We start from the raw sequence: 25,351 nt of genomic DNA, 5'->3' as shown, positions 1-25,351 counted from the left end.
TTATTGGTACATTTTCGGTATAAAATGCAGTTACATTCATCATTGGGATCTTGTACCTTTACATGAGTATCTTGGTTTTTTTTTTTTTTCCCCTTCCCTTGCCCTCCCTTCACCCCCTCCACCCTTCCCTATTTGCAAAGACTGTTTCCATTTTTTTCCTTTTCTCATATTTTTTCTTTTCCCTTTTTCCCTTTCCCCTACCCCTCCCACTTCCCCTGCACCTTTAGACCTTTTCTTCCTGTTACACAATATCAATTATACATTTTTAAAATCACAATATCAAGATCTAGGAGACATTACCACAGATTTTACAGAATTTAAAAGGATATAGAAAGTATATTTCAAAAATCTGTTTTGAAATAAATTTGACAATTTCTAAGATGTACCTTGGAAGACAAATTAATAAAGCTAACTCTGGAGGAAATACAAAATTTGAATAGCACCTATTAAAGAAAGTATATTCCTAGCTTGAAAACCTACCTATATGACAACAGCAGGCTCATATACATTTTAACTGATAAATTATATCAAACAATTAAAGCAGAAAAAAGAAGGAACACTTCTCCCCTCATTTTAGGAACTCAACATTGTGCTAATCCTAAAACTGGATAAAGATAATAGAAGAAAAAAGTATGAACATAGATAGAAATTTGTTTAAGAAAACAAACTCTTAGAAGTCAGATCTGGCAGTATGTAGAAAGTGGTTTTGTTATAGGGATGGCAGTGTTGGTTCAGCATTGGAAGATCCACCCCCAAAAGTCATCATTTAAACAGAGGAAAGGCAAAAGCCATATGATCCTGTCAGTAGTTGCAGAAAAAGTAATGGACTAAATTCCACAGCTGTTCATGGTAAAAGCTATCAGTAGTCTAGAAGCAGAACAGAACCTTCTGAACAGATTAAAGACATGTACTCCATACTTTCAGTGAGAACGCCTTATATGAATGGAGAAGATATAATGCTTTCTCCTTAAGGTGAGGAACAAGGGCAGATATGCTTACTCTTTATCTGTCCATTAAACTTTGAAACCTAGGCCCCACCAAAATAGCCTGGCAATAAAATGACTCAATTAGGATAGGACTGGCAAGGTAGAAGCAAAATCTTTATATGTAGATGAAATGATCATCTACAGAGAAAATACTAAGAAATCTCTAGGAGCCCCTAGAACTTGTATTTGAATTTAGCAGGATTAGAAAACACAAGGTATATATAAAAATTCAGGTCTATGTATACTTGCTATAAATGAAGAATTGGAGGTTGAAATTTAAAAGTTATGTAGGAGTACAAAGGACCTAGAAAAGTTAAAAAAAAACCAAAAAACAAAAACAGTGTTGGAAGATGTTTAGTACCTAATTTTAATACTTCTTCTTAAGCTACAGTAATCAAGGCAGTGTTGGTGTAAGGAAAGACATATAGATCAATGGAATAAAACAGAGAATCTAGAAATAGAACCACACATATATGGTCCACTGATTTTTGAAAGATTATTTAACATTAGCATTTTATAGAATATAAAGTCAATTCAAGAGCTGAGGAAGAGATAGTGTTTTCAGCAAACGGCACTAGAACACCTGGTATCCGTATATAAAAAATTAACCTCAACCCTTTATTTCCATACATGAAAATAACTTGAAGGGATATATGAACCTAAATATGAAAGCCTAAAAGTATAAAACTTTAAGAAGAAATTATAAGGGAAAATGTTTATGAATTCAGGGTAGGCAAGAACTACCTAGTATACAAAAGACATGCTGTATAAAAGAAAAAAATTGATAAATGAGATTCCATCAAAATTTAGAACTTTAAATGACATCATTAAAATGAAAAGTAGTTCTTAAACAGACCATATTTACAATGCATATAACCTATGACCAGAATATATAAAGAATTCTTAGAGCTCATTAATAGACAACCCAATTAAAATATAGACATAAGAAGATGATAAATAGCCAGTATAGCACAAGGAATGGTATGCAACTCTAGAATCAGAAAAATACTAATCAGTACAATAATAAGATTGAATTATACACTCATTAGGGAGATGAAGTTAAAAGTTTTAAAAGCCTTGTCATGACTTTTTCTTTTTGTTGGATTCTCCCCCTTTGCGTTTAATTTGTCACGCCCAATGAATTCATTCTGCTGGGTTTCCTGGGGTTGTGATCCTCATTGTCTTTTCCTAGGGTATTGTCTAAAATTTTTTGGAGTGCTGGTTTGGTATTCATGAAGTTCCTGAGGTGCTCTTTATCATGAAAGTATCTTATTTCTCCATCAATTTTGAAAGATAGTTTTGCAGGGTACATCAATCTGAGTTGGAGGCTGTTTTCCTTTAGGGCTTGAAATACATCACTCCAAGCTCTTCTTGCCTTGAGGGTTTGAATTGAGAAGTCTGCTGTGATTCTGATGGGCTTTCCTTTGTATGTGATTTGTTTCTTTTCTCTCACTGTTTGTAGAATTTTGTTCTTCTGTTGGATTTCTGGAATCCTAACTATTATATGCCTATGTGTAGATTTTTTTTTTTTTTGATTAAGGCTAGCCGGAGTCCTATATGCCTCACTTATCTATATGTCAAGTTCTTTTCCCCTCCTTGGGAAGTTTTCTGCTATCACTTCTGTGAACAATTTTTTTATGTCATCTGCACTCTCTCCTCTTTCTTCATTGACTCCAATCAGTCTTACGTTATTCTTCTTTGCATCGTCTAGCAGCTGCTGGATTGATTTCTCATGTTCTTTTACAATTTTAAAGCAATTTTTCTTTTCCTGGTCACTAATTGCAATCTTATCTTCTATATCTGAAATTCTATCCTCACATTGGTTCATTCTGCTGCACAGACTTTCGATGGAGTTTCTAATCTCCTGGAAATCTGTTTGCATCTGTTTTATGGATTCCATTTGTTTCCTATGTTGGGATTCCATCATGTTCCTCAGATCCTCTAGTTTTTAATCTGTGTCCTCTCTAGATTTATTAATCATGCCTTGCACCATGAGCAAAATCTTTGCTGTTATCTGAGTAATTATTTCTGATTTCATTTTTCTCAGATCCTCTTTCGTTGCCAGTTCAGAGAGTCCAGGTGGTTGAGTATCAGAGTGTTCCATCTTGTTTCCCTTTGGGGTTGCTGTAGGTGATCCAGAGGTCTGTTTTTGAGGCTTGTTTACATGTCTTCTCATTTCCACGGGGGGGGGGGTGCTTCTGGCACCCGTGGGGCTCACCTTCTCTACCCTAGGAGCTTGGGATGGCGGTGGGGGAGCTTCCTTCCAGGTGCTGGGGCCAGCACACCTTCTCTGGCCTAGGAGCTTGGGATGGCATCGGGGGAGCTTCCTTCCAGCCTAATTTCCGTCAACACACAGCCGTAGTCTCTACCAACCTCCATCGTAACGCATCTCCGCACTGCACTCATTTAATTCTGAGATGCTGAGTTTCCTGGGTACTTGACAGTTGGCAATAGAGGGCCTGTAAACTTCTCTTCATGGGATCATCTGGTCCTGCTTATTGTCCAGCTTATTCATGATTCCTGGAGTAGACGGTGTGGAAGCCTTCGAACGTGCTCACATCCTCATCACCCATCAGCTCCATTGCTTTACACCACTTGCTCACTTCTGTATGTTGAACCACAACTGGCTGATCACCAACTCAGGAGAAGCGCTCCGGATCTCTCCAATGGCTCCAGAGAAAGCCCTAACTGCCACCTTTCCAGCATCCATAATATGTCTTTTGGAAGAGCTTGGTAGGCCGGAGGTGCTCAGAGCAAGCATCATCCATTTCAGACTGAGATTTGGAGGGTCAGAGAGCAGAAACAACTTGTTTAAAGCCAAACCATGGTTTGTGGAGGAGATGGGCCTTGAACCCAGAGTTTTCTGGCTCCAAGTTCAATGAAACTCAAAGCCATTTGCTAACAAATCCTCTTTCAGTTTGCACATTTCGAAAGAGGAGACTTCAAATAGCTAAGACATTGAAAAGAGGGCCAATACCACCATAGTCAGAGAACTATATGTCAAAACATAAATGGGAAGCCACTAATCTGCTAATGGACTGTCCAGACTGAAGGGGGAAGGCGAGGCTGCTGAGAGTACTGCAGGCACATGTGCCAGCAGTGGGAGGAAAGGTGGCTTTCGCCTAGAAGTTACCTTCAAGCTGTTAACTTGTTTCAAAATTTTACATGTGAGTATTCTCTGGTCTAATGAGACTTTTGGACACAGATTATGTAGAGGGATGTTACGGTTTAGATCTAGAATATCCCCCAAAGGACTCATATAGCCAGAGGGGGGCTTTTAGAAGGTGACTGGTTAAAGAGGGGACTATACTCATCAGTGGATTAAGCCACTGCAGAGTTCAGAGCGGAATGTGTGACTAGTTGGAGTCCGAGCCGGAGGTCGGTGGCGTGGGTGTGGCTAGGAAGGGTCTATCTCCCTCCCTGGCTCCTCCCTTTGCTTTGCTTCCGGGCTGCCCTGATGAGAGCAGCTTTTTCCTCCCCAGACCCTTCCGCTATGCTTTTCCTGCCTTGGAGCCAGCCAACTACGAATGAAATCCTCCAAAACCGTGAGCCACAATAAACCTCTACTCCTTTACGTTAGGGTGTTGGGTATTTTATCCCAGTGATGAGAAAATGACTAAGACAAAGAATAGTCATTATCAATAAGAGCAGACTAGAATGGAAGTTTTTAAAAAATAAGTATCAGTTTAAAAGAATACTGTGTTTCATCCAAATTACAAAATATCCTGTATCTATTTTACAAAGATAAATCTTTTTCATGACAATCTTTATGTAATGACAGAAATACAATGAAGATACTTTGTAAATTTTTAGCAAACCAAGGTTTTATTTGTCATATTGGGTACAGTCTAGTAAGGAATTTGTTAAATAAATTAAAGTGCTCCTGCCCTATAGAACTTAATGAAGTATTTAAAAAGAATGCAGTAAATGCAAAATAGTAAGTTGTCCATGAACGTATTTTATTTTCCCATCTTTTGTCACATTTGCACATGTAGGTATGCATGTAGTAATGTATGTGTGTGTGTGTCTGAAATGTTACACACCAACCTGTTCATCACAGTTGCCCTGGGGAATAGGGCAGAGTGGATAAGGTCAACATGCCTTTAGTTTCTCAATTCTATATTTTTTGAATTTTTATGAGTATGTATAACTTTTTTGTGGTACTGGGGATTGAACCTAGGACCTTTGCACTGAGCTATATCTCCAGCCCTTTATTTTGTATTTTATATTTTGAGACAGGATCTAGCAAAGTTATCCAAACTGGGCTCCACCTTGCAGTCTTCCTGCCTCAGCCTCCAAGCGTGCTGGGATTACAGGCACATGCCACCACACACAGCTGATTATGCATAACTTTTATAATTAAAAACAAGCTGATCACAATAACATGTTTAACTGTGATCACATTTCTGTTAAAAAATCTTATTTCAATGAGGTTTTTTTTAACTGTCATGTTTTATTAAAATGAAATTAACATGTAATAAAATGTATACAGGACTGTACACACTTGTCAAAACTCTTGAAATTGTACCTAGCAATGTAATCAAAATGAGGAAGCATTCCAAGGCAGACATTTTTTTAAAGTCAGAGAAGGTGTATATCAGACCCGGAGACTGAGATCCTAGGTGACTGTCACTTTCTTTGTATTGCTGGAATGCTTGTAATAGCCTTTTTTTTAATCAGAAAAAAAATGAAGTACCTACATTCTGGGGAAATAAAATACAGTGAGAGCAATAAGAGCCACTGTTTTGGAACTGGAATTGTTTTTCCTTATCACAACCTTCAGCCAGTCAGAACTCTCATCAATCCCTTCATCAGTGAGTGCCCTGAGGTCAGACAGTGAGGCCCCTAGTTCTTTACGGTCCAACATGGTTGATGCCGGACATGCATGGCCAGTGGGCATGCGACACCTGGCAAGATCAAACTGAGAGGTGCTTTAAGTGTAAAACACACCAGATCTTGAAGATTTAATAACAAAAAAGAACGTAGAATATCTCATATTGTAATACAGCCACACATCGCCTAACAGCAAGGATATGTTCTAAGAAACGTTGTTAGGTGATTCTATCTTTGTGTGAATATCATGAAAGTTACTTATGCAAACTAAGCTGGCCACAAGTCACTCAGTCATATAATCTCATCGGACCACTGTTGTACATGCAATCCCTCATTGACTGAAATATTTGGTATGTGACTATATATATGACTTTTACAATTTATATATAAAATACATTATCACAAGTTTTATCTGTTTTTCATTTTTAATGTGACTATTAAAAAATATGCACATGGGCCGAGGATTTAGCTCAGTGGCACCGCACCTGCCTCAAAAGCGCATGGTCCTGAGTTCGATCCCAGGTACCGCCCCCCCAAAAAATACACACATGACTCACATTTTATGTCTCTTGGGTGGTGCTGACCCAAACCATCAGAGCCCACCAAATCCACAGACACATGTTCCATCTAAGCACATTCTGGTTCCTATCAGAATGTGCCACAGTGCCACTCGCTCTTCCCTAACATACTACCTCTCATGGCCTGGATGAGTCCACAGCTTGGGCTCCTCCTACAGCACTGGCTGCTTCTCTAAGAGTATCTCTTCCACCCAGCTCCTAAGTACTGGGGTTCCTCAGAGTCTCCTCCACTCTCCCTATACTCTTCCCAGCAAAGCCCATTGATCCCAATGGCTTTAAGTCCCACCCAAATTTACACAATGACTCCAAGATTCATATCTACAACCTAAACATCTCCTCTGAGTTCCAGTCTTGTATGGCCAACTGCCTACTGAGGCATGTGAAGGACAGAGTGGCCTTGAGCAGTCTAAACCAAGTCCAAAATGGAATTGCTGAGAAGCCTCCCAACCCCTGAAGGACTTTCTCCAACTCATCATCATCCATGCAGGCACCCCTTTCCCTCACACCCCAAAGCTAATCCAGTGCAAGTTCCACCACATCTAACTGAAATATACGTTATGGCTTAAGTATGAAGTGTTCCCCAAAGACTCAGGTATCGAGGGCATTAACCAATTACCGATTAGTCCACTGATGATTTCTGTGGTAGTTAACTGTTGTGTCAGCTTGAATAAGAAACATCCAATTGATTGGCTTAGCATGGTTCGGGTGTGGCTGAATGGATTACTGAAGTTATATAAAAGAAACGCCCTGAGTGTGAATGGCACCAGCCAATAGGCTTGCAGCCTGAATGGAATGAAAAGGGGGAAGAAGAAGGAAGTCTTGCTTCTCTTCTTTAGAGGAGCCCCAGCCTTCGCCTCCATCTTGGCATCCATATCCTGGCTTCCAGTGCAGAATCCAGCCGTGCAGCACAGACTTTTCAGCCTTCCAGTGGAGACCCTTCCGCCTCCTGATACAGGGTTGCAAGGGATTCTACAGTGAGCTCCAGGCCTTTAGCTTTGGACTGGACCCTGCAGATCTCCAGCGTGCAGACAGTCCTTTTGCATTCTTCCACACTTGACTCGCAGGTGTGTGTGTGTGTGTGTGTGTGTGTGTGTGTGTTATTAAAATCTGTTTCTCTAGTGAGCACTGACTGATACAGATTTTGGTACTTGGAGTGGCTTTAGAGAAGCAGAACTGTAATGGTGAAATTCTTTAATGGCTTTAGTGGTTCCTGGAGTTGGGTTTCTTATTTGATGCGATTGTTCTCTCCTTCTGATAATGTATGGAATACTGAGAGTCCATGGTGTGAACTTTTTAAAGTAATACGTGATATAGATCCATTTCATTATCCTAATTTACTGAAAGACCCTAGTTAGCAAGACAGACTCCATATTGCTGCTTGACCCACCTGCCTGCCCTTTAGATGAACTCAAAAGGAGGAAGCTTAGAAACCTCCTCCCCTTAGAGAGTCTCTTAGAAACAACAATTAATCAACTGTTGTTTTACAAATGTTCTAACAGCAGGATGTTCCGCTTCTGTACCTTTTGCTTGCTTTACTAGTTCTATCCCATAGGGGGCCCTAGAGACTGCTGGCCTCAAAGGTGTATAAAATATGTTAATCTCCCCCCAGTTGAGGCTCCAGTCCGATGCTGGGCTTGGGTCCAGGCCGGTAATAAACTCCGGTGTGGATTTAATATTGGTCTCTGGTTGGTTCTCTCTCACTGGGTGCAACATTTACCACTTGTGAGATGCAAGGACTCCATATATTATACTTTTGCATGCTTTTGGAAGGGTGGAAAATGTAATGTTTCTGGCTGGTTGTTCTTAGCATCTTGGACAAACTAGTGAAGGAAAATAATGAACCCAAAACATGCATAGAAAATCAAGTCTTCTAACTGTGGGGACAAATTAATGAAGGAAAATAAGAAGCTCAAACATTCAAATTCCCAACTTCAGACACATATAAAGAATCTTAAAGTTTCCAAGTGTGTCCTGAAAGAGAATCTTCTCTCCTTTAGCCCCTGGGCTGAAATTGCTGAAACCCAAACACACACCCTCATAATTCCATCAGCTGAAATTCAGCATAAGTTTAATGCTCAGCCTTGAAGGGTATTGAAGTAAAGGTGAGGGCACTGATTGGAAAAGAATGGATCCTGTAAACTGGGATGAACGTGCCTGGGAGGATCCTGATGAGGTTGGAGACACTGAGCACCTAGGCTCTAATGAGATTATTTTGCCAGAGGAAGAGACTTCCCTACGCACAGTGGTGGAGGCATCCCCATCCCTGTGATGTTGGCCTCTCACCTTACACCAGAGGAAACTAATCCAGCACTGACCAAGCATAACACTGGTACTCCTCAGGATTCACCCTCACCACCTACTTTTGCCTCTAGGCCCATAACCAGGCTTAAATCTCAGAAGGCTCCTAAGGGTGAGGTACATAGTGTGACCCATGATGAGGCCCTCTATACTCTCAAAGACTTCTTGAGTTTTCTAACTCTTATATGCAGAGGCAAGTTTGGGGGTAGATTTTAAGGGTGTGGGATAGTGGTGGCAAAAAAAATACACCTAAATCAGGCTGAGTTTGTCAATATGGGCCTGTTAAGTAGAGATTCTGAGTTTAGCATTGCAGCTCACAGAGTAATAAAAAAGGTGTTAATAGTTGATTTGGGTGGTTGGCAGAAGTATGGGTCAAAAGATGGCCCACTGTGAATGAGTTAGAGAAGTCTGATAGCCCTTGGTTTACTATAATGAGGGAATTCAAAGTTCAGGGAAATGGGAATGCTGGAGTGGATTTGTCATATTAAACTTAAGCCTCCACACTGGGATGATCTGGAAAATGTACTCTTCACTAACAATTTGAGAAACAGATTTGTGAGGGGATCACTGGCATCCCTAAAGATCCCTGTCATTGCTCTTCTCTGTATGTCAGGCCTTACAGTGGGGACCATGGTTACTTAATTGGGAAACTTAAGGGCGATGGGTTTAATTGGATCCCAGTGTGGCTGGAGCCAAGTGGTAGCACTCAACCACCAAAGGCAAGGTGCATGTACTTACCATTATGGATAGCAAAGCAAAGCAATGATTGGAATGATCTGACATGTGTAGACCTATGGTGTTGGCTGTACAGCCACAGTGTTCCCAAAAATTAAGTAGACAGGAAGCCTACTAAATTTTTTACTGGATTTATATAATTAAAAAAATTTAAGGGCAAATGAACAGAGACCTATCTCAATTTGTGGTAGCAGAGAATCACAGCCCCTCAACTAGTTCCCAGATTTGAGCCAGTTTACACACTCAATACCCCTTGAATGAGGGGTGGCTGGGTGCCTTTGAGGAAGGACTTTGGTTAACCATCAAAAATGTATATGCTCAATCTTTCTCCCATTTTTCCCTAGGGAAAAAATGGCCTTTTACCAGAGTAACTGCACACTGGGGGAAGGGAAATGATCAGGCATTTCATAAACTACTGGACACTGATTCTGAATTAATGCTGACTCCAAGGGATTCAAAACATCACCAGGACCCGTAAGAGTAGGGGCCTATAGAGATCAGGTGATCGATCAGTGGAGTTTTAGCTAGCAAAGGTCTGACTCACAGTGGATCCAATAGGTCCCCAAATCCACCCTGTAGTTATTTTCTCAGTTCCAGGATCCATACTTGGGATAAAAATACTTAGTACTCAGAAGAATGCTCATATTGCTTCCCTGACATGTAGCATGAGGGCTACTATGATTGGAAAGGCCAAATGGGAACCATTAGAGTTGTCTTTACTTGGGGAAATTGTAAACCAAAAACAATGTCACATTCCTGGAGGGACTGCAGAGATTACTGCTACTATCAAGGATTTGAAGGATGCAGCGATGGTGTTTCCCACCACATTTCCATTCAATTCTCCTACGTGGCCTGTGCAGAAGATGGATGGGTCTTGGAGAATGATGGTGGGTTACCATAAACTTAATCAAGTGGCAACTCCAACTGCAGCTGCTGTATCAGATGTAGTTTCCTTGTTATCTTGAACAAATTAACATATATTCTGGTACTTGGTATGCAGCTATTGATTTGGCAAATGTCTTTTCCATACCTATCCATGAGGCCCATCAGAAATAATTTGCTTTCAGCTGACAAGGTCAGCAATATACCTTCACAGTCCTACCTCAAGGTTATATTAACTCTCCAGCCCTGTGCCACAACTTAGTTTGCAAGGATCCTGATCACCTTTCTCTCCTATAAGGTATCACATTTCTTTTTTTTTTTTTTTGGTACCCGGGATCGAACTTGGGTCTTTGCGCTTGTGTAGCAGGTGGCGAAACCACTGAGCTAAATCCCCAGCAGGTATCACATTTTCTATCCCATAAAGTATTTCTCTCATAGATGCATTACATTGATGATATTATGCTGATTAGCATTTGTGAGCAGAGGATGGGAAATAAATCCAACAAAAATTCAAGGTCCCTCTACCTCAGTGAAATTTCTAGAAGCCCAGTGGTGTGGGGTGTGCAGAGATGTCCTTCTAAGGTAAAAGATAAGTTGTTGCATCTGGCTCCCCCTACAACCAAAAGAAGCACAATGCCTAGTGGGCCTATTTGGATTTTGAAGGCACATTCTCCACTTAGATGTTTTACTTTGGCCCATTTACCAAGTGACTTGGAAAGCTGGTAGTCTTGAGTGAGGCCTAGAACAAGAGTAGGCTCTGGAATAGGTCCAGCCTGCTGTGCAGGCTGCTCTGCCACTAGGGCCTTATGATCCAGCAGATCCAATGGTGTTTGAAGTGCCAGTAGCAGGTAGGGATGCTGTTGTCTCTGGCAGGGCCCCATGGGTAAATCACAGCAGAGGCCTTTGGGATTTTGGAGCAAGGTTCTGCCATCATCTGCAGACAACTACTCTCCCTCCTGGCTGCTACTGGGCCTTAGTGGAAACTGAATGCTTGACTATGGGACACTAGGTTACCATGTGACCTGAGTTGCCCACTATGAGCTGGTCATTATCTGATCCACCAAGTCATAAAGTTGGATGAGCACAGCAACAATTCAACATTAAATACAAGTGGTATATACATAAGTGAACTAGAGCAGGTCCAGAGGCTACAAGTAAGTTACATGAAGAATTTGCCCAAATGCCCATGGTTCCTACTCCTTCTATATTGCCTTCTGTCTCCCAGCATGCACCTGTGGCCTCATGAGGTGTACCATATGACCAGCTGTCAGAGGAAGAGAAGGCTAGGGCCCAGTTTATGGATGGCTCTGCACATTATTCCAGCTCCACCTGCAAGTGGACAGCTGCATTACAACCTATTTCCAGGACATCCCTGAAGGACAGCAGTGAAGGGAAATCTTCACAGTGGGCAGAACTCTGGACAGTGTACCTAGTAGTACATTTTGCCTGGAAGGAAAAATGGCCAGGTATGTCACTATATACTGATTCATGAGCTGTAGTCAATGGTCTAGCCAGATGGTCAGGGAGTTGGAAATAACATGACTATAAAATTGGTGATAAAGATATTTGGGGAGAGGCATGTAGATAGATCTCTCCATATGGGCAAAATATTTAAAGATATTTGTATTCTATGTAAACACTCACCAAAAAGTGACCTCAGTAGAGGAGGACTTTAATAATCAAATGGATAGGATGATCTTTCTGTAGATAGCAGTCAACCTCTTTCTGCAGGCATCCCTGTCATTGCCCAAAGGATCCATGAACAAAGTGGCCATGGCGGCAGGGATGGAGGTTATGCATGGGCTCAGCAACATAGACTCTCACTCACCAAGACTGATCTGGCTACAGCCACTGCTAAATGGCCAATATACTAGCAGCAGAGACCAATGCTGAGTATGGCTATGGCAGCATTCCCCAGGGTGATTAGCCTGCAACCGGGTGGAAGGTTGATATATTATATTAGATTGATATATTATATTAGATTGATATATTATATTAGATTGCTTTCATCGTGGAAAGGGCACTGCTTTGTCCTTTCTTGCATAGATACTTATTTGCCTTCCCTGCATGTAATATTTCTGCCAAAACCATTATCCATGGACTTACAGAATGCCTTATCCACCATCATGGAATTCCACACAACATTGCCTCTGACTAAGGAACACATTTTATTGCCAAGGAAGTGACACAATGAGCTTGTGCTCATGGAATTCACTGGTCTTAGCATGTTCCTCACCATCCAGAAGCAGCTGGATGATAGGAAGGTGAGATGGCCTTTTGAAGATGCAGTTACAGTACCAGTTTAGGTGGCAATAGCTTGCAGGCAGGGGCAAGGTTCTTCAAAAGGCTGCCAAATACGGATCAGCACCCACTATATGGACTGTGTCTCCCATAGCCAAGATACATGGGTCCAGGAATGAAGGGATAGAAACGGAAATGGTACTAGTCACCAACCTCTAGTGATCCACTAGAAAAATCTTTCCTTCTAGTTCCTGTGACTTTATGCTCTGCTGGACTAGAAGTCTTAGCTCCAGAAGGGGGAAGGCTTGTACCAGGAAGCACAAGAATGATTCCATTAAACTGGAAGCTAAGACTTCCCCCAGGTCATTTTGGGCACCTGTTGCCTCTGAATAAACAAACTAAAAAGGGAGTTAAGGTGTTGTCAGGGGTGATTGACCTAGACTATCAAGGGGAAACTGGACTATTACTCCACAACAGAGGAAAGGAAGAATATACTTGGAGTGCAGGGGATCCCTTAGGGCACCTCCTAGTATTACCATGCCATTATTATGGTCATTGGTAAACTACAACAACCCAATCCAAGCAAAATGACAAATGGTTCAGAACCTTCAGGAATGAAGGTATGAGTCACCCAACCAGGGAAAGAACTAAGGCCTACCGAGGTACTTGCTGAAGGCCAAGGGAATAGAGAATGGGTAGTAGAAGACAGTAGTTACAAATACCATCTACAACCCAGTGATCAGTTGCAGAAACAAGGATCGTAATTGTAATTGTTCTTATTCTGTTAATATGCTTCCTTTGTAACATAATGTTGATAGACTTAATATTGATTTTTAAGCATTATTAAACCTGTGTCATAATGTTCAAGTTATGAAATGTTAGGAGTAAGCATCACTCAAAGAATAACTTGCCTTCTATTCTGGGAAGGGAATTAGTCTGTTTCCATTTGTATGCAGGATAGATGTACAATGTTTGGCCTAAGTATGAACTTCTCTTTGTATCTGGAGGTTAATTATGATTTAAGAAAATTGTCTGGTTGTTGAGTTGACAAGGGGTGGATTGTGATAGTGGACTGTTGTGTCAGTTTGAGAAAGAAATGCCCAACTGATTGGCTTAGCATAGTTCTGGGTGTGACCGAGTGGATTTACTAAAGATGGAAGAAACACCTTGGCTGTGAGTAGCACCAGCCAATAGGCTTGTATCCTGAATGGAATAAAAAGGGGGCAAGTAGAGCTCCAGTCTGTGCCTTCACCTTGGACTTCCGTTTCCTGGCTTCCAGTGCACTCTTCAGCTTTGCAGTATAGACTCTTCAGCCTTCCAGTGCAGACCCTTCAGCTTCCTAATACAGACTTGCATAAGACTCTATAGTGAGCTCCAGGCCTTTGACTGGACCCTTCAGATCTCCAGCATGCAGACAGTCCTTTTGCACTCTTCCACATGTGACTCTGCAGGTGGCCACTGTAAGCCAATCTTGTAAATATTAAACCTGCTTCTCAGGTGAGCACTGACCATTATGAGTTCTTAGCTGAATGTGCTATTTGGAGGCAGGGCTTGGTTGAAGGAAGTAGGTCACTGGGATGTATCCTGGCAGGGTATATTCTTGTCCCTGCCCCCTTCCTCTCTCTGCATCCAAGCTCCTACGACATGAGAAGCTTTTCTCCACCATGCCTTTCTGCTATGATGCTCCTACTTTGGAACCAGCTGACCATGTACTGAAACCTCTGAAACCATGAGCCCAAATAAACCTTTTCTCCTTTAAGCTGTGGATGTCTGGTTTTTGTTCCAGTGATGAAAAGCTGACTAATACATTATCCTAACTCTGCTGCTGCCACCTTCACTGAAGCCATTGAAGCCATCCCCCGGACCAGAGGTCAGCAAATGTCTTCTGTAAAGAGCCACACAGTAAATGTCTTTGGTTTTGCAGCCACATGGTTTCTGTCACAAGAAACTTAAGGTTGACTTTGCAGCATGGAGGTAGCCATAGGCAATATATAATGAATAACTGTGGCTGCATTCCAATAAAACTTTATTTGTAGGCATTGCAATTTGAATTTCATATAACTTTCATGTGTCACAAAATATTATTTGTCCTGTAATTTTCCCAACCATTTAAAATATAAAAATTATTCAGAAGCAAATGGTGGCTAGATTTGGCCCATGAGGTGTAGTTTGCTGATCCGTGCCCTAGAGGATGGGGCTGCCTGGTTGGTGGTGTGTTTCTTGCCCACCTGTGTTCTTATCTGCGCTATCCCTTTCCTGGTGAACATGGCTAATGATTATTGAGATCTTTCTACTTGCCATTCTAATCAGTTGACATGGACAGTCATCCTTTGGGATCCACAGGGGGCAGCTCCAGGACTCCCCACTCCACACTACAATTAGTGAATGCTCAAGACTCATAAAATAGTATAGTATTTGCATAAAACCTGTACACATCCTCTTGTATACTTGAAACCATCCTTAGATGACTTATAACTTATGAATAGTTAACCAGTATTTAGAGAATAATGACAAAGAAAAAAGTCTGTACATGTTCAGTACAAAAGCAATTTTTTCCAAATATTTTTAACCCGTGGGTAGTTGAATCCATGGATGTAGAACTTACAGATACACAGGTCAACTGTATTATGGGTCCTCAGAATCACCAAAAAAAAAATGCAACTCCATGTTACAGATGAGTAAACTGAGGCACAGTGGGGCTAAGTAACTTAAAATTCTCCTCTACTCAATATTTTCAGGAAAAAAATGCTTAATATGGCCAACAAGACCCTCTGTGATCCACCCTCACCGTCCAGCTATACCTCACCACTTCCCTTCTTCCCACCAGGTCGCACTGGGCTTCTCTGGGCCCTCTAAACATGGCTCTTCCCACCCTGGGTTTCAGTGGATGTCCCCAGTGTGTATCTACTGCTTTCATCACCCCCTTCCTGAGTGCCAGCTCTTCCCAGAACTATCCCAAGTCCAGACCCTTGCTCCATAACTTTATCACATGGTCCTTCATAGCACTCAGCACAACACGCAGTTATTCACTGTCTACTTGCTTGGTCTGTGTCCCCAACAACCGGCATGATGGTCAGCACATAATCAGTCCTTAGTAAATAACAAAAGGAGAAAGGAAGGGACAGAGGGAGAGAAGGAGGAGGGAAGAAATGGAGGAGGGAGAAAGATAAGGAGGGAGAAAGGGATGATTTGCTCAGAGTTACAAAGCTTGTAAGGGAGCAGAACAAGAGTTCTAACAGTTTTGTCTGACTCCAGAGCCAAAGCTCTAACACCCGAGAAACCAAATGTTTCATCGTCCAAACCTAAATGCTTTTTGGGAGGGAAAGAGGAGACATTACAATGACAGAATTACACAGGATGAGGGTATAAGGCTGGACACAGGTCTCCTGGCTCCACTGCCTCTCCAGCTGCACGTGGCCCACCCCAGAATCCTCCCTGCAGGATTCCAGACCGTGGGTCCCCAGAGTCTCACCCGGGTTTGAAGAGGCTGGCCCAGCCAGGGATGAACTTCGGGTCCCGAGAGAAGAGGAGGATGGCAAACGTGCAGAACAGGATGAAAACAGTCCGCTCGGCAAAACTGTGACACAGAGAGGGAGGTGCCTGGTGACCCTGGGTTCCAGCTGACCTCTGCAGCAGGATGAGGGCTCAGTTCACGACTGAGTGGATCCAGGCCCCGCCTCTGAGGAAGCTGGAAAGAATCATTTACTCCCAGGTCCTCCCCTCCCTCAACTCTTTCTCTCATTAGCACAGGGAATTTGCCAGGGTCCTATGAAGCTCAAGAACAAGAAACAACAGACACAGAGAGAGAAAAACAGAGAGAAAAAAAAGACAAACAAAAGTAGTCAGAGAGAGAAAAACAGTCACATAGAGACCGACAGATAAACCTACTCAGAGGGGACAGACAGGCGCACCAAGAAAAAGACACACAGGGCACAGATGGACAGAGGGGTACACAGTGATTGAAAGAGAGAATGCCCAAAGCTGGAGGAAATAGCTACCCAAATGCATCCACTTCACAGATTGCAAAGTGGGGCCCAGAAAGTATTAATACCCTGCCCGGTGCCACACAGGAAGTAGTGGCAGAGCCATTCCTAGAACTTAGACCCACTGAGTCTTAGTCATTTTTAACCACAAGGGAAACATGCATGAACAAGGTCTGAGGAGCCATCAGAGATTGTGTCAGATATCCCATGTACAGGAGGGAAAGGATGCCTGGGATGGGAAGGACAGATGCCCACCCCAAGTGCACCCTGGGAGGCTGTGCAGTCCTCAGGGTATCTAACCCAGCGCCAAGCTGATTGGGCGAGTCAGCTACCATCCTCCATCTCCAGGCTCCAGGCTATGGGTGCTGAAACTCTGCTGGGGCTCGTGAGGGACAGCTGCTCCTTGCCAGGAGGCAGCTCCCCTAAACTTCTAATACCCAGCTCTTCCCCTGCCCCAAGACTTTCACACACCTGATGGGGCCCAAGTTCTGGAATTCTTCCCGAATCACAACTAGAGCCTTGTCTTCTGCATCCAGTGTTATCTCTGACTTCTTCTTTCTCCAGACCCTGGAATAGACAGCAGGAGGTCCAGAGGGTCCCTGCAGGTGTGTCTAGCTTCTCACCTACCACCCACACCCACACCTGACCAGCCACATCGGAAAACTCGTCTCCTGCCTCTGTCTTCCCTTTCTAAAACTGTCCCCACCTGTGCCCTGCTTGACCTTTAAAAATTGTGATCAGTCATATGCTTCCCAGGCTTAAAAACCTCTAGTGGCTCAACAGGCTCATGAATAAACAGTCAAATCAATGGAACAAAATAGAAAGTCTAGAGACAGACTCCATCACAGATGGGAATTTAGTTGGCATGTGAGGTTGGTGTGGAAAAGTGGTTAATGGTGTCAGGCATACAGAACAGAGCTACACTTACCACTTACTGAAAAGTCTATACCTCTGTGGCCAATTGATATTTTGAACAAGAATCTCAAGATGATTCAATGGGGAAGGAATAGTCTCAGCATATGGGGCTAGCATACCTGGTTACCCATGTGCAAAAGAATGAATTTGGGCCTCTACCCCACATCATATACAAAACTCAACTCAAAATGAGTTAAAGACCTAAATGTAAGAGCTAAAGCTGTAAAACTCTTGGTGGAAAACACAGAGGAATATTTTCATGGCCTTGGATCAGGCAAAATTTATTAAATAGAACACCAAAAGCACAAGGAGCCAAAGATAGGAAAAATAAGATTTCATCAACATTTAAAAATTCTGTGTGTCAAAATTTAAAAATTCTATGTTGGGATAAGCATGTGGCCATCTGAACAAAACCTGAAGCTGGATTCAAGAGTCACATTTTAAAAAGAATTCTGTACGGGAAAAAGCACCATACGTAAAGTCAAAGGGCAAATCAGTGAAAAAATTTACAACTCACATTGGCGAATAAGTGCTAACTCTTCCAATATAAAGGGTATGAGATTCTGGGGGTGGTAACGCCTGACTCCCACCACTTCGGCAGGATTGAAAATCTGAGCCCAGCCAGGGCAACTGTCTCAGAACAATTTTTTTAAAAGGATATAAGCACACAGTTTAACAATTCACAGGAGAGGAAACACTGTCCATTGAGGGCTTGGGTGTGGCAGGCAGGCCATTTCTGCCTTCCTCCCATAATCCGCACATCCCTGGGGCTCAAGACTTGAGCACTGAACCCGACATCATGACAGGGGCAGCCATCCTTGGGTTTTTTGTGGTTTTTTTGGTACTGGGGATCAAACTCGGGTCCTTGTGCTTGTGAGGCAGGCGGCGGAACCACTGAGCTGAATCCCCAGCCCTTATCCTTGGTTTTTGAAGGAGGTCACCCCGGTCATTCAGGCCCCCGGGAGACTTGGGTTGTAACCTCCCCCCCACCTCCCCTGGGAAGCTGAGGAGAGGTACCTGAAGCTCAGCCCCCCGAAGAGGAAGGAGATCCACAGCCAGCCCACCAACAGGAACAGCAGCATGAGGGGGAAGGCAAAGATGAACCAGGAGCCGAAGTTCACCACGTCGCACTGCGGAAAGAAACTGCGACAGCGCGGGTGAGCACACCACGCTCAGCCAGGGCAGGCAGAGAGCTGGCCAGGCCCCGGGGCGTCAGGGGACCCTGTGACCATGGTACCCTTCGCTCTTCCTTGGGGACGCTCGACCTGACCCGCTGCAACTGTAGGTGTCACCTGTGCCCTGGGGGGCCACACAGGTGCCGAAGGGAGTGAGGAGAGCAGGCTGGACTACGTGACTAGCAAAATGATACGGGCGAAAGTGCACGGACACAAACCCAGACATTTCTAAATAAATAAACAACCAAAACCTGAAGAGCTGCTACATGATACACAAGCAGATGAGCAAAAAATATTATAAATTATACAATGGGAGTCCGAGAAATTTTTCTTTATCTGCATTTTCCACAAATATAATTAGGCAAAAAAGGAAAAATATTATTTGAAAAACAGTAAAATATTAATAGTTATGTGGTCAGTCACATAATTCACAATAGCAAAACAATAATAAAATGAAAACAATCTAAATGTCTGTGACAGAAAGTATGACACTTCTCCAAAATAGCTTAATTTAGTTATTAAACTTTTGTTTTTTCTATAAAATTTTGTTTCCTATAAAATTATAGTGATAAAATCCGGCCATAAAACTATATATACAGCATGATAACAATGTTACATATATGTACACATATATTTAATAAATGAAGGTAGAAAATCTAAAAGAAAGTCTGCTATCAGTGAGATTGAGGGTACTTCCAACTCAACTTTTTCTATAATTTCTAAGTATTTCATAATGTGTCCATATCATTTTATAGTCAGAGTAAACCAAAAATGGCCTTTGGGAGCACAGGCCAAGGACCTAGGGGGGCCATTTTCTCTGACCCCTACCCCTACCCCAGGCCTATTTAGTTCTCAGCTGGAGAACCAAAGCCACACATTACCTCGGATTTGGGGGTGGGGGGGAAGGGGGGGTACTAGGGATTAAACCCACGGCCTTTACATTGAGCTACATCCCCAGCCCTTTAAAGAAAACAATTTTTTTTTGAGGGAGGATCTCACTAAATCACTAAGTTGCCTATCCTGGGCTTGAACCTGTGACCTTCAAACTTCCAGGGTGCTGAGATTACAGGCCTCTACCACTAGGCCTGGCTCTGGCATTCCTCTTGAAGCCCCATTTTCCACACCAAAAGGCCCAGGTGTTGCCACTAAATGTGGCATATGATTTGCATGTCATTTACTCAGAATCCTACATATTTAGTATTTTCACTTACACAGCTCAGTGCTTGCTTCCTAATTTCTTTTCGGGTTGGCTCAAGGTCCTGCTCACAGCAGGGTGGGCAGGCAGCCTGAAATCATAAGATAGCACCTGCCCCAACCCAGGCCCTGTGCTGTACCCCCACAGCCCTCGGTCTTCTGCCTAGACCTGCTGTGGCTCCAGCAAATTCCAACACCACTCAGCCTCCACCTGGGGAAATTAAGGAAAGGAAGGGTCAGGCCTCCATTCTCCCCAGCCCTGGAGCAGGAGCGTCCTGGCTTCTGGTTTCTCTGTGCTGACCAATGAGGCACAGCTAGGCCTTGTTCAAAGAGTAGAGACTCAACAACATTTGAGGTTCGCATTGAAACCCTGTGAGCTTAAACTGAGAGGTAAAATATGGTGCACAGTCCCCACCCCATACTTCCTGAATCAGAATCTCGGTAATCAAGGTCCAGATTTTTTTTAACCTCCTTTGATTCTAACAGGCACATGGGGCTGAGCGTTACTACTTTCTAGCATCAAATCTTAAAATCAAAGAATTCATCTTATCCAGGACTAAGGCTTTAAAATCAGCATCTGAGGCCAATCATGGGTGCACTGAAAACTCCTCATGAAATAACTTCAATTTCTCACAAGTCTGGGGCAGACGAGACTACCAGGACCCATTCTCCTCCAGCATCCTCCCTGGTTTTGACTCTTTGGTTGAGCACCAGGTAGAGGAGTTGCCATGGCAAATATCAAATAATTTCTGTTGCTGTTTGCCAGATAGTTCCATTTGCATTTGTGCAAATTAAAGTCCATATATTGCTTCTGCACTGTGAAAGAATCTTAGGAATTCAGCCTCTCAGAATCCTGGAATCTGAACATTGTGGGCAGAATCTGGAATGTTTAAACTCTAGACACTAAACTCTGGGAGAAGAGAATGAAGTCCTGCAGCAGAATACTCTTCTATTCCCATATCCCAACTTCCAGGGGCCTGGTCACCGCCTAAACACTTCCAGTGCATAGAGAATTTACTTCCTGGTAGAGGGACCCTAATCAAAGCTGGGAGGCTTCTTTCAGGTCATTTCAGGCACAAACCAAAGCTGGGGTTCACTTTTAATGCACCAGGTCACAACTCTGCTCTCATCACTCCCTTGGAAGGAAGGCCGGGGTCCTCAGATGCTAGACGTGTAGGCTTATCTCCTTTCCCTTTCCCTCACCTGTCTATTCCAGCCCCCTCCCCCCCAGTAGTGGGGTCTCACTATGTTCCCACGTTGGTCTCCTGTTCATGGGCTCAAATGATCCTCCTGCCTCAGCCTTCCAAAAACTGGGACTAAAGGGGTGCACCTCCGTGTCTGGCTTTCCCTGGTCTTGCTGTTCCCTGAGACTCCCTGGGAACAATCCCACTTCAAAGCCTTTATACTTGCTGTTCCTTGTCTGAAATGCTCTTCCAGCCTGTGCCCACATAGCTCATATCCTCACCTCTCAGTCTCTGCTCAAATGTCACCTCTGCAGAGGGGACGGAGGTCACCATAGGACTCGGCTCTGGTCTCTTCTACCTTCTCACCCTGCTTTATTTTCATTCCTAACAGTCACACATACAAAATCTACTCATTTTTGTTTAATGCCAATCTCTCCCACAGAATGGAAGCTTTCTGTGAGCTGAGATTTGCTGGGGTCCTCGGTACAGAGGCTCTGGGAGGGGAGGGAGGAGGGAGAGGAGCAGAGAGGAACCTCGGGCAGGTGGGGACACTTGCTCTCACCTCTTGAGCTGGCCCAGCAGGATGAGGTTGGGGGCCGTGCCTGTGAGGGTGGCAGTGCCCCCAATGCTGGCCGAGTAGGGGATGGAAATGAGGAAGCCCTTCCAGATGTTCCTGTGATACTCCTCCTCCTTCTTGGAGTCAGCAAGCAGGTCCAGTGGCACCTCCACCTCCTCAGATTGGCCTCTGCTATAAATGACCCAAAGAGAAGCCGTTCAGAACTCCATCAGAACTGCTGGTCTCCCAGACATGGGCCACACGCTGCCGAGGTCAGGGGAGCCAAGTGGTCTTTCTAGAAGCAAAGTTGCACAGGCATGGAAACCCTTCAGTCCTGCTCTTCTCCCCAGGAACTTTCCCCAGAGAAATAACGAGTCAGGTACTTTGGGTGTGGCCACCAGGGAAGCCACCATGGCATTAAATATACTTTTTAAAAATCAAAAACAGCCTAAACATCCATCAAAAAGGGATTGGCTGCCAGGTGTGGTGGTGCACATCTGTAATCCCAGAAAACCGGGAGCCTGAGGCAGGTGGATCACAAGTTTGGGCCCAGACTGGGTAATTATGGACTTAAGGAGACCCTGCCTCAAAAAGAGAGTGGGGGCTGGGAGTGTAGGGTAGTGCAAAGGCCCTGGTTTCGATCCCTGAGGTGTAAGTGAAGGTATCAATATTATTTAGGTTTTGGTTTTTAAATTATTCATGTTTCATATTGTTTTGGTGCCTCTCTTGGGGGTGAAATTATGGACATTTTTCCACTTTAATTTTTTATTTGAATTTTGGGGGTTGTTTTCCTTGTACAGTTCGTTTTGAGGAAAAATAAAATTAAGAGTTATTAATTATATCATTAAGAGATCATGATGTTGACATGAATTTACTGAGGTGAAAAGATTTTCACTATACTCCATTAAGGCACATAGCAGGTTACAAAACAGTATAAATGGCATGGCCAGGGTTATTTTTTCATTTTAAAAAATGCAATAATATAGGGAGATATTAAGAAATCATCTAGAATAGTATTCATTTAACTGTCTCTAAGTGTGAGATGCTGAGCACATTTTTAAGGAGTATTTTTTGACTTGTACTATCATAACATGTTTCTAAGCAGATAAAATTAAGAACTTCTAGTAAGTATGTGAGGCAATGGATGTATTAATTCGCTTGACCATCGTGATCATGTTACAATTATACGTATCTGAAAACATCACATCACATTGTATATGTTAAAAAATACTACTTTGTCAGTTATACTCCATAAATCTGGAAAAGAAATTAAGATTAAGGCCAGAATTGCTTCCGTATAACAAAACAATTTTTAAAAATTATTTTTAAAGAAAAAAGATAATTTAAATACCTGCTGGCCACTTAAGAGTTTTCTCCCCAGAGGGCAATGGAGACCTGACCTGTGGGCTAAGCAGTCAGTTTCCAGCCTGAGGGAAGGCACAGACTGGAGCAGCTGGAGACAGAGGTCCTGGTCTGCCTTTGGAGGGTTGAGAGGCCTGATCAGGAGCCGTGGCAGCCTCACACCCAGGGTCCCAGCCAGACTGAGCCTCAGAAGGGGGAGAGGGCAGAAAGGGCCCTGGAGTTCATCTGGGGCAATCTGTACTTTATTCAGGTGGGAAAAGAGAGGGCCAGAGAGGGGAAGGGCTTTGGATCTAATGAACAGAGACCTTCAGAGGGTGGGGACTAGGTCTTTTTCAATAGCCCCAGTGCAAGCTCTGCACGGACAGATGTTTAAAATACATTTCTAGGTCACATGCTGGTGAGTGCTTGGCCCAATCACAGAGCCCGTGTCTCAAAGTTAGATTGAAAGTCTCCAAATATGGTTCCGGGAAGGAGCAGTGGCCGTAAGATCATGTTCCTCCTCCTCGGCTGCCATCTCATTCAAAGTCAAGGCTGCATCAGTGCCCTATGAGGTCCCAGATGCTCTGTCCCTCTGCCAGCACCTTCTCATCACTCAGGCAATCTCTCAAACCCCACTTCCTACAATCCTCTTGCCTGGTTTAAGCCACACTGGCTTCCTGGTGTCTCTCTGGACCCTCAGGATCATTGCATATGCTGGTCCATCCCTCTGCTGAGAACACTTTTTCCCCAGACCCCTCACTTCCTGCAGGGGTTTGCTCAGGCTCAACCCTCCTGGGAGGCCTTCCCACTCACTTTAAAGCTGCTTTTTCCACCCTTCAGCCCACTGCCCTCTTCCTGCTTTGTTCTCCCCATGGTCCTTACCAACCATAGGACGTAATATGGGTTTTATGTTCCTTTGCTTCTTGCCACTAGAGCATAAGTTCCTTAAGTGGTAGGAGTTTTATCTGTCCTTACTGTATCCCCTGCACCTAGACCAGAGCCTAGCTCATCACAAGCCCTCAATCAATATGTGTTGAGTGAAGGAAACAGACCCGACTGACGCCTAGCACTGCCTTTAACAAATGACCTTGCTGCCTGCTGTTCCATCACTGTTAAGAGGAGGGAATTGCACCTGAGTAACGAGGGCTGCCATCTGTGCACACAAGGCCTAGGCGACCTGCTTTGTCACGTTATCTCATCTGTCCTCAAAGCAGCCTTCTAAGGTGGGCCCAGGGTCACGTCCAGCTGTAGGTGAAGACCAACCCAGGCACAGGGAAGTTAAGTGACTCAACCAAGTCACACGGTCAGCAGGGCCAGAGTTCCAAGTCAGGTCCACATGACTTCAAACTCCACAGCCTTCACCCTTGTCAAAATGCAAAGGCCGTGGCAGACTAATGGACAACATCAGTGTGAAGGGGTCACATAAGTGTGAAGGACTGCCACTGGGTTACAGGATGTCTTTGTCTTTACCTACAGCACACGCCCTCCAGCTCTCCTGCATCTCTTCTTTTCGAGGAAAGCTCCAACGCCCCCCAGCCTCAGCGCAACCTTGAGGATTCAACGCGTCCCCCACCCTTTCTGCACAGGACTTAAAGGAGGCCTTAGAGGCCCATGTTGAGGCCACAAAGGCAAATCAGGAACATCTGGGCACTGAGTTGTTCAGAGAGAAGCTTGGGGCTGGGAGGAACGGGCTGTAGATCAACTCTTCTCATCATTGTCTCCCTGAACCACACCCGCCCCTCAGTCCACTCCACCAGGAACTTACCCCTCCGGGTGGGAGCTGGCCAGAAACTGAGTCTCTGTGGGCGTGGTGTGCAGCCCGTTCCCCCGCATGGCACCTGGGGAAAGAGCACCATGGCTTTAGTCCAAGAAGCCAAAAGGGACAGGAGGGCCCAAGTGCAGCCAGTCAAGACTTTGTCTTCACTGCCAAGGACCCTGTACTGTCCACTGCACAGAAAAAAGAAAAAGACAGCAGGGTTGAAGGTTCGAGAGAAGACCAACCGTCAACATTCCATCCTCTTGTCCCACCATCCACCCACATCTGAGATGGCCCCAGGCCTGTGGGCAGGGAGCAGCTCCAAGGCTGCTTACCAACCCATAACTCAAGCCAAGTCTTCCCAAGCAGCCACTGCCAAGGGGGTATTTGGGAGAGATCAGCTGAGTGAAAATGGGTCAGGATTGGGAGGGGTGATCGCCACTGTCCATTCATTCATGCACCTAACATAGTATTTATTAAGTACCTGCAACGGGCTACGGACTATGGCCTTGGGGTACTCAGTGAGCAATATAGGACAAGGTCCCTGTTCCCTCTATTCTAGAAAGGGAGACAGGCAATGAAAATTTCAAGGAGGGTTGAATGTTATGAAGGAAAGAAAACTGGGGAATGATGGAAAATGAAAAGCGAGATGGACAAAGGCCCTGAGGCAGGAGTGTGTCCAGTGTGCTGGGAA

General features: G+C 43.9%; 1 protein-coding gene across 5 annotated transcripts in view; it reads right to left on the bottom strand.

The window, feature by feature from the left end:
- Positions 1-25,351, bottom strand: part of Slc13a3 (solute carrier family 13 member 3) — a 76,130-nt gene that overhangs the window by 17,718 nt on the left and 33,061 nt on the right. For 4 of the 5 annotated variants that reach the window (XM_004858105.4, XM_087197776.1, XM_021239085.2 and 1 more), the window contains exons 4-8: positions 24,667-24,739; positions 21,567-21,752; positions 18,469-18,594; positions 17,008-17,103; positions 16,026-16,130 (exon numbers count right to left, since the gene is read on the bottom strand). In XM_004858105.4, the coding sequence (XP_004858162.1) occupies positions 16,026-16,130; positions 17,008-17,103; positions 18,469-18,594; positions 21,567-21,752; positions 24,667-24,739 (586 nt within the window). The remainder of the gene's footprint in view (positions 1-16,025; positions 16,131-17,007; positions 17,104-18,468; positions 18,595-21,566; positions 21,753-24,666; positions 24,740-25,351) is intronic. The other variant, XM_021239084.2, reaches the window with a different exon arrangement.

This window comes from Heterocephalus glaber, unplaced genomic scaffold (genome assembly GCF_053883595.1).
Source record: "Heterocephalus glaber isolate CG9 unplaced genomic scaffold, H.glaber_assembly_v1.0 deba00001673, whole genome shotgun sequence".
Lineage (NCBI taxonomy): Eukaryota > Metazoa > Chordata > Mammalia > Rodentia > Bathyergidae > Heterocephalus > Heterocephalus glaber.
The sequence above is the reverse complement of the archived record's forward strand: the minus strand, read 5'-3'. Positions and strand labels throughout refer to the sequence as shown.